Genomic DNA, 10,363 nt, shown 5'->3' on the forward strand with positions numbered 1-10,363 from the left:
GGCAAGGAAAGGTACAACTACTAATGCCTACCCATCTCTTAGCTTGCCTAAGCAGAGAGGCAGTGCTCTGGAGCAGATAAAGCACCAGGTTGGATTCAGGAAACCTGAGTTCTATTTCCAGTTCTGTCACTTCACCTCTGTTTATCCTTCATCTTGTCTATTTAGATTATAAACTCTCTGGCTCTTCCTATGTATCTGTACAGTGCCCAGTACAATGGGGCTCTGAGCCTGAATCCTCCAGCTGCTACTACAATACAAATAATAGTAGCCCGAACACGTGATTTTAAAGTCAGATTTCTCAGGACTAGAAGCAAGAGTGGTGTTCCACTGTCAATCTGGGAATCACTCCCGCCCCACACCCATTCCTAGCCCTCTGCGTAACTGCCTGTAAACGTGTCACTGGTCTAGGAATGAACAGGATCCATCCTGGCCCTAGCGCCAGCATAATTTGGTGCCCCTTTGGCATCCTTTGCTGTCCTACTGCTTGCTTGGCAGCACACCGAGTTAAAAGTGCTGCAATAATTCTACCCATCAGTAGATCTTTGAAAGAACCAAATCTTCACTTGAGCATTAAACCAATTGCAGCATCTGGTTTCAAAACCCCCAACCACATCTTACAGCGGTGTTAGAGAGCTAGCACTGTGGGCTGTTATTTTAGGAAACAAATAGCTCTATCATTTGCACACACCCTTATAGGCAGATGACACTCCTCTAAACTCAAGTTCTTCAAAAGAAAGGAAGGCAGGATGAAGACCTCTTTGTTACTGTGGGGAGTCCTGGCAGTTTTCTTGGGGGCTGCTCTTGTGGCAGGTAGGTGTGAAATGAAATGAAGACCATTATAAATGATGCTTAAATATAAACTTGCATTTGGGTAGCTCGGCTGAACAGCCACCTGTCATCAGTGATCTTAATAGGCAGGCAAGACAAGCCTCCCTCTGCTAGGTCCAGACCCAACACCCACTGAAATCAGTCTTCACTGGACTTGACTTGGGGCCTTTGGCTGTCTCTGCACCCAAAGAGTGGTGTTTTGAAAAATCCCTATTGCAATGCTAAGAGAGTGATCACTAGCTACTCAGTAATGCCTTAGTATTAGCTGTGTGGTTCTCAAACTTTTGTACTGGTGACCCTTTTCACACAGCAAACCTCTGAGTGCAATTCCCCTTATAAATTAAACTTTTTTAAAAAAATATTTAACACTATTATAAATGCTGGAGGCAAGTGGGGTTTGAGGTGGAGGTTGACAGCTCACGACCCCCCCATGTAATGACCTCACAACCCCCTGAGGGTGCTGACCCCCAGTTTGAGAACCCCTCTTTTAATCAGAGGTTCTGCATCAATGAACTGAAAGTCCAGGTGTTTTCTCTTCCTCCTACCGGGGAAACTCACAAGACTGACTTTGCCTAGCTAGAATTAAAGGCTTCTAAACACTTCTTTCTGAGTGTATCTGGCTGTTACAATAGGGGATTCTGATCTCATTATAGTTTTACACCACGTAACTCTGCTGATTTAAATGGAGATATTCCTGGGTGACACTGGTCTAAGTGAGATAAGAATCTTGTCCATAGAGAATAGTAAAAATGGTTGACAGGTAGTACATATTGACTATTTTGATGTGACTTTTTTATACAATGGTGTAACTTGAGTTACACCAGAGATATATTTGGGTCAAATTCTACTCTGTATTCTATTCTGCTGTTAATTGGAACAGTACACCCCCAGGGTCCATTACCTCCTGCATTTTCTCTAATCTTGATAACATTAAGGGCTACATTTTGCATTAATTTATAACGTCTTTAAAAGTATTGATTTCATAGAGATGTAGCTGAGTGCAGAATTTGGCTGCAGAAGTGTACAGGAATCAGTGACAGTGGTCGATTGTCAAATATGCACCAGGTCAACCGAGAGCTGAACTTGCTTCTTCTCATTGTAATTATTACAGCCTCTAATGTGTGTGCAACTCACAGTGAGATCTATGTGAGCTAAGTGCCTCTCTGGGAGCATAATTTGGCCCATTTGTTTTTAAATGAATCCATTTTGGGTCTAATTGTATTTATTCTTGCTTTAATACGGGAAACGGTTTAAAATTCAGCAGTGCGTAAGCAGCCATTTTGCAATTTCTTTGCTTCTTTAATATGCTGCAGATGATTATTTATTGATTTTATTGAATGCCACATCTAAATATCATGGCATTTTACATGACAACCCAATGTTAAGAGAGACATTTCTCATGAAAATCCATTTTACACTCAGCCACATGCAGAATAGATTTATCCAACCACCAGGCATTCATAAGCAGCTCTCCCAATGCCCTATATAACCACTGCTAAACTTTGCTTTTCCTAAGGAGTCTTTGTTGCTCCACCGGGACATGGAGACATTATTATAGAGCTGAAGAGCCGGGGATGAGAGTGTCTTTTCACTTTTGTGATTTATAAGAGGTTTTACATTTTACAAAAATTATAGAGCAATTATTATTAAATATAATTACATTCATTATTATAAGTGAAGCCAATGGAGTTACACCAGGGATGAATCTGGCCCATTATTTTTAGTGTACCATAATAGTCTTTAGTGAACATTTAGGAAGACATGCTCTAATGATGCGGTCTGAATAATAGTTACAGAATTAGGGCCTGATCCAAAGCCTGGCTAAGCCAGTGGGAGTCTACTGACTTCAATGGCCTTTGGATGAAACACTTGGCGAGGACAGTTACATACGCAATACAGAATACAGTTACAAAACAGCAGAGGGAGATGGAGAGGAAGAAGAAAAGCCTCTAGAGGTGAAATCTGAAGAGAGATCAAAAATCACTGAAGCAGAGACAAAGGAAGGCTCTATTCTTTCAGAGGAAAGGATTCTTGTTTCACCAGTTAACGAGATTGTGGAGGGGGCAGAGAGCAGAGAAGGAAAAGGGCCATGAAACCTGAATCATAGTTATATGTCAAATACGATTATGGAGTTCTGTATTTTGGGCCTTAGTAAGGGAATATGGAAGTACTATGGCATCAGAAGAGTACAGTGTAAACAGAATTATACTCTAGCTACATTATTTGCCTTACGTTAGTGCCTACATGTCCCTAAGTAGGTTGGGGCTCCACTGCACTAGGTGCTCTCTCTCACTACAATACCTGCCCCAAAGAGCTTACTGCTTAAATAGACTGCACAGGGGTGGGGAGGGGAAACTGAGGCATACAGAGGTGAAGTGACTTTCTCAAGGTTACACAGCAGGTCAGTGGCAGAGCCAGGAACAGAACACAGGACTCCTGAGTCCCAGTGAAGTGCTCTATCTACTAGATAACAGTGCCTTTATTTCTAGTGAGGGATGGCCTTGCAGAGGCTTCAGTCAGGATTAAAAACAGCATCAGAGGGCAGTTAAGAATGGAAAGTCTTTGGAATGTGCAGGAATGGGAAGCTCTGAATCTCAGGCAACTCTTAGCATCTGAAATCAGATGCTGCCTCTAAGTTTGCACTCACAGACTGAGTACAATCCCCTGCACATGCCACCCATAGAATTCGTCACTTGTGTGAGCCAGTGACAGTGCACAAAAATGTTCATGCGGGTGCACTCAAGTGCAAAAATGGAGACCCCGCAGAAAGCCAGCTCTTTGGTAACTCAAAGAATGCAATTCTCCTGTATTCACAGGGCCACTTCGGGACTAGGGAACTTTTGAGTCCCATGAAAAAAGTAGGGGCTTAAGTGGAACCGAAGGGGTATGTCTACACTGCAGCTGCTTCCCAGCTCAAACAGACAGATGTGCTAGTTCTGCTCAAGCTAGCATGCTAAAAAATAGCAGTGTGGCCAGGGGTAGCAGGGGCTAGCCAGCTGACTACCCACCTGCCCAGCCCCGCGGATACGTAGCGGGGTGGCTAGCCCAAGCGGCCAGCAGTGCTGCTGTGGCCACCACTCTGCTATTTTTGAGCTAGCACATCTGAGGTCTGTCTGCTTCAGCTAGGAAGCACACTCTGTGAGGTGGGGGATTCCCAGAGCTGGGGGAGGGGGTCCCAAGTCCCAGCCATGTGCCTCTGCACAGACAGCAACAAACCTCCCTCCTAGGAGGCTGGGAGTCAACTCCCGGCACAAGCACCAGGTTAACAACACAACACCACGTGTATCTAACCCAGGAGCAGACCCAGGTCAGGCTCTCTGGTAGGAGTTACACAGCTGCACCCTCCACCTCTCCTCTGGGGTCAGTCAAACCCGTCCACACACTCTGGGGCGGACATGGATTGTGAGCTCAGACGGGTGTGTCTTGCCCTGTGGTCTCAGCTCTGCTAACTCCATGCTGCGTGTCAGGAAGAGTCGCCTTTGGCACACTGCAGCAGCTGGCAGCTCTCCTCCAAGCAGCTACTGCTCAGCTCTTTCTTTTCTCTCTCCACATCTCAGTCTGACTCTTATTCCCTATCCCACCCTCCTCTGTTCGTTGGCTCAAACCCTCCCCAGCTGGTCCATAGTTAATGCTGGGTCCTTGGGTCCTTGTTTTTATAGTGGCTTTCCCTCCCGCCCAGCCAGTCTTAATCTTTTCATTTTCCTGCCTGATTCCAAACTAGGAGTGGGAAAGGTTCCTGAGGCTGACTGTAACCAAGTGGCTCCAGCCCCGATGGCCAGAGTCCTCTTTCAAACCCAGTGAATGAATCACAGAATATCAGGGTTGGAGGGGACCTCAGCAGGTCATCTAGTCCAACCCCCTGCTCAAAGCAGGACCAATCCCCAGACAGATTTTTTGCCCCAGATTGAACTCACAACCCTGGGTTTAGCAGGCCAATGCTCAAACCACTGAGCTATCCCTCCCCCAATGCTCCAGAGGTGCCCAAATACAATCTGGCACCTAGCTAGTTATCTGCAGCTGTATTTCGCCAGTCTGCACAGGAGGTTTGCAGTTCTGGTGGGACATGCAAACCCGAGGGGTTTTATTGCACTGAAGTTGGTTTCTACCTTTGGAGAATTGGCCCTGAGTGTTGGAGGGTCAAGTCTATGGATCTGTTTCTGCTATGAGTGAATTTGGCTGTGTAAAGACAAAGTCACTACTTAGGAGCTATAAAAATGCCCAAACTTTAGCTGAAGGGTTTCAGAATTGCCAGTGGGAACTCCCCACTGACCTCTGTGTTCTCCCTCTGCTTTGGAGGAGTAACTATGAAGTTAGGACTGGTTCTGACAGTGCTGCTGAAGCTGCCCAGCGTTGGACGGACCCCACCCCCCTGAGGAGAGGCTGGAATGCTGGTGGGATTGTTACTGCTCATGCTTCAGGCAGTTTTGGGATGGCAGAGCTCTGTGTTGGTGCTAACTCGATGTAGCATACAGAAGTGGGGTAGTGGTTTCCCTTTAAATAGCTTGTGAGCCCTCTTTTGGCCCTCATGGTCTTCTGTTTCAGATGCCAGTGTATATATGAGGCTAGGCCTTCCATGTTATTTATGTTTAGGATACACAGTTATTTGGACCATACTTGGTCCATTGTGGTTCCTTTGTATTCTGCATAAGGAGCAAAAGACAACCCTTGAGTTGCCTGGTGTGGAGCAGAACATCTTCCTTGGCTTAAGTTGAGGTATTGGCACAGGTTCTGCACTCCTGTTTAACAGGAACCCTGCACCTTTTGTCTCTCAGACCCTCTCCAGCTATGCATAATTTGTGGCTTCATTCCCTATTGCCCCACCCTTTCAGACCCAGCTGTTTGAGTAAGTGATGGAAGGAGACCACACTGACTTTGGGGCTGAGCAGTGGGGGATTCAGTTTTTCAGGAGGGCCTGTGATGACTGAGCAGATGTTAGAGGAGAACCACCTGGTACATTACTGAGCAGTTGATAAGACGTCTGAAAAATACAGTACATCAATTCCAGGAACTGGCAAGAATTTTCTTCTCTCTTGTTTTTCTCTCCTTTAAAAACCCATCCTGTGTTCCCAGGTTATGAGGATGAGGAGGCGGAAGAGCATGTCCTAGTTGATAACAAGTGTAAATGTGCGAGGGTGACCTCAAGGTTTGTCCCTTCGAAAGACAATCCCGAGGAAGAAGTCCTGGTGAGAAACATACGAGTCATGTAAGTGGCAAACAATGCTTGATTTGAAGTAGGTAAAGATGAGGTGACACAGCACAGCAGGTTCCTTTTCTTTGTCTCACTATACCATATTAGTTATGGGACATGAGAGGGTTTCATTATGTCCTGGTTTTCATGTTATAGTGTAAGTAATTATGATTTCATTGACACCCACCTAGTGCTCTAGTGGCCTGTAGCGTATAGTGCTGTAGACTAGTGGAAAATGGCCCATGTCACACTACATGTTGCTGAATTCCAGCTGCATGGTGCTTCGTCCATCAGTCCAAAACGCAGCTCAGAAATGTTTCTGAAGGGTTGACAGTAGCTTTGTAAGATACATTGAAGGAGACAAGAGTAGCCTTTCTCCTGTCCTGATAATTAGGGACACTGGCTGGCACAGAACATAGGATTGCCATTCCAGAGTGGACCCCTGCTCCAGCAAGTCTGAGATTTTGTCCCTGAGAGAAGCCAATGCCGAACTCCCATGATGCAATTAGCTAATTAATTGTCCGCTCACAGGGACTAATTCTGCATTCTTTATTCCCACTGAGTGAGGGACGTTTTGATTGAGTAAGGAGGACAGCATTGGAGCCATGGGAGTTCAGGAAGAGCTCACTTCAAGAAAGTGAGCGAGTCAGTCACCCACCCACCCACCTGAAAGTGAGCTAGTCTCATATGTGTTGTGTCCCGGTTTCCACCAGCTCAAGAGAGGGCAGGAGGAACATCAGTGCCATGATGTCATTACTGAAAGCATCATCTGTGGCAAGTGACACTTGTGGAACTTGTTCCATCACTCACTTATGGCCTAACACGGTGCAGTGTTTTGACACCCTCCAGTCTTTCCATGGTGGTGTCTGGCAATGATGCAAGAAAGACCCTGTCGCTCTTGAGGGTATGCGAAGGCTCAGTGCAGGTATAACACATATCCGTTCTACAGATCAAGTATCTAAAACTTCACGGGGAGTGGAAGAGGAAGAGATGAAAATATCTGAACACAGAACAAGATAAGAACTTGGATTCTGTGAATCAGAATAATCATGACACATTATGGAACTTGCAGAATTCATTAGAGCAATTTGTGGTCACTTGATAGTCCTGTTCTTTTCCCCCCCGCTCTTAGAGTCCCCCTGATGAGCAGAAAGAACATCTCTGATCCCACCTCACCAGTGAGAACCACCTTTGTCTACCGACTGTCTGAGCTGTGAGTAATTTTCTTTACTGCATTGATTTCAGAACACTTTGCCCTTCCATCCCACTGTCCAAACATCAGTGAATTAACCCTCACCACATCCCATTAGACAGATATGGGAATTGAGGCAGAAGTTACGTGCCTCGTCCAAGGTCTCAGGAATTCTGCTACAGAGCTTGGGAACAGAATCCCCAACCTCCATTCCAGTGACTTAACCACAAGCCTGTCCTTCCTATGGAGAGCAAATTCAGGATTAACCATGGTGAATTTAGATGTAGAAACTAAACAAATCCCTTCATAAAATGTCATTTTTTAAAATAGTGCCATGATGCACATAGCACCAATACATTAAAATCCAATACCCATGTGAGATCATGGGGCAAAAGCAAGACCTTGACTTCTAGCATAGATAGTGATGAAGCTGGCAGGAATTTCACTTCTGCAAAGAGCCTGCTCATGCTGAGGCTGAATCCAATGTGAGTGAGATTCAGCCTATGTAAATGTAAGATGTTGGGTCAAATTCTCTGCTGCTCTAACTCATGATTTTATCCTGAGTCTTGAAATATTTGATGTTTTAAGTAAGGTCCCAGCTCCTGGAGACACGTGATCACAGGAGAATCCCAGAGTTCATTAAAGATGAAAGTGAGTTTCTAGCCCTCATGGTTGCAGAGGAAAGCTTGAAAAAATCACCCAAGTGCACACTCAAAAACCGGAAAGCAAATAAAAAGAACCCCACATTTACTGTTAACCAAGCTCATCTTTTTGGGGACCTGACATCATTTTTGAAGGTTTGGGGGCTGGCCCCGGTGCCAGAGAATTGGGCCATTTGCTCCTAAATCAGGCTAGGGCCTGGCTGCTCCAGAGCCTAAAGAGACAGTAAAGCCCGACTGCCACGTGACTGACACAGTAGCAATGAGGACTTGAGCCCTCTCCCATGTGGTGGCCTCTTTCAGTGACTACTGCCTAACATGCGTTCCATCCTATCTGTCTTCCAGCTGCAAAAAATGCGATCCCACAGAAGTGGAGCTTGGTGACCGGGTAGTTACTGCTGAACAGAGCAACAACTGCAGCAGTTCCGATACCTGCTACACCTATGACAGGAACAAATGCTACACCACAACCTTCCCGTTTTTCTACGGCGGGAAGATCAACACCGTCCAAGCAGCTCTGACTCCAGAATCCTGCTACCCTGATTAGATTAAACCACTGCTGTTAGAGTGCCTTGTTATACTGTCATCTGCCCCCACAGACCAAAACACATTTATATTAGCATGGTAAGAAAGACAGTGTCTGAAATATCAGCTCCTCACAGTTAACGTGTTAGCTACATGAAAAGTAATGCCTTCCTTCTATAGCACACGGTGGTAATAAATATAACTGAATAATTAAGCCAATTATGCATGGTGGGCAAAATCCTATACTGTGAGGCAGATCCTCAGCTGGTATAAATCAATGTAACTGCCTTGAAATCAAGGGAGCTACATTAACTTACACCAGCAGGGGATCTGGCTTGGACAGTCTTCATTCAGTCCTGCCTCAGAAGAGGTTCTCATTAAAGTCAGTGGGAGTTTTGCCCTAGTAACCTTTTAGCCCAGAGAGATAATGCTCCTGCACATAAAATATCAGTGTGCCATTTGAGATGGCTCTTTTGGAAAACCCCACTTAAATGATCTAAAATAATCTTTTGCACAAACTTTAAGTAACACAAGACCATACTGTTACACTCCCACCTGCAAGCATAATAGAAATCAGTGCCATCATTGAGAAGGAGGTCATTCAGGATGGGGCTTTCAAAGATGCCTATGGATTTGGAAACCCAGTTTCTATTCATTTTTAATGGGCATCCTAATCCCTTATGTGGCTTTGAAAATCACATTCTCAGTGTATCCCTGCATATTTAGAGAAGACTGAGGATGCTGCTGTTCTTGAGTATTTTTAAATGGTGCCAAAATACCATGTGTTACGGGAATGGTAAATTATTCTTTTCCTATATATTCGAGATTGAGCTACTTACCAATGATATTTCACTGCTCTGTGTTTCCATACTGACAATTATTAATGCTTTCTCCAATTCATCCAACACTGGGGAGAACACATTATTTCTTTCAGTTTAAATAAATAAATGGTCTAGGTCCTCATTCTCCATTCAGAGGTGCATTGGTGGCCTTTGGGCTTGCACGATCTGATTGCAAGAATGGGGCCCTAGTTAGGGCTTCCTTCCAGTCTTCTACACCAGATTCCTCTCTCTTGTTTGTAGAAGGAATTCTCACCCATCAAAGAGGCTGATATTGCATTGCACTGTTCATCACATTTGAGTGCCTCATACCTTGTGTTCTCACTAAGCAGTCACGTATGAAAGTCCATAAACTGTGTGCAGCATTACCCCTGGGAAGGCTGATACATTCCTCCCTGTTATAAAAATTGGTTGCACATCCCTAGGCTATTCGGAGAAACCCTGGCAGATTTCATGTTGCAACAAAATAGAGCAAGAGCCATGTACCCAGGATTTCAGCTTTGTTAGCAAGCTTGAAGTAATTAAATAGATTTTTCTGCAACTATCTGTGTGTGAAATTTAAATGGCATTAAAAGGAAGTCTGGTCTGTATTGGTTTTCCTCCAATCTTCAAGGTGAAGAAGAAGAATTTGCACTAAATAACTGACTATAGTTAGGGTTCTAACTATAGCCCCCAGTAGCTGGTGCTACTGCACCCCCCCCACTGCCAAGATTTAGTCAGGGGTATTTATAGTATAAGTCATGGACATGTCACGCCCGTGAATTTTTGTTTATTGCCCATGACCTGTCCATGACTTTTACTAAAAATACCCATCGTAGCCTTAATTATAGTTACAGGCAAACCCATTCTGACATATTGATTAGATGCTTATACTTTTATCAAGGAATTTCAATGATGCAATGAAGCTTCATTGCTTTATCATATCAAGATCCATCCTACATGTTCAAAGTGCTTGACACATTGCATGAATGGGCCGCTGTGAGCCAGTTTAGACCCTAATCCTGCAGTTCATGTACCTGCATGTTGTAAATTGCAGGATCTTACTGTGTGGCTGGCATATTAGGTCTGTACAGCATGAGTGCCTTCAAATAGAAACCAAAACAGTGCTTGTCATCAGGGCTGCCAATTCAAA

At 44.7% G+C, this 10,363-nt stretch overlaps 1 protein-coding gene across 1 annotated transcript; it reads left to right on the forward strand.

Moving 5' to 3' along the window:
- The first annotated feature begins 686 nt into the window (after positions 1-686).
- On the forward strand, positions 687-9,768 carry JCHAIN (joining chain of multimeric IgA and IgM). The gene is made up of 4 exons (XM_065405103.1): positions 687-810; positions 5,899-6,031; positions 7,149-7,229; positions 8,213-9,768. Exons 1-4 carry the CDS (start codon positions 747-749, stop codon positions 8,412-8,414), a joined length of 480 nt encoding a protein of 159 aa, XP_065261175.1. The 5' UTR covers positions 687-746; the 3' UTR covers positions 8,415-9,768.
- Positions 9,769-10,363: the final 595 nt, after the last annotated feature.

Source organism: Emys orbicularis, chromosome 5, assembly GCF_028017835.1.
Source record: "Emys orbicularis isolate rEmyOrb1 chromosome 5, rEmyOrb1.hap1, whole genome shotgun sequence".
In the NCBI taxonomy this organism is placed as follows: Eukaryota; Metazoa; Chordata; order Testudines; family Emydidae; genus Emys; species Emys orbicularis.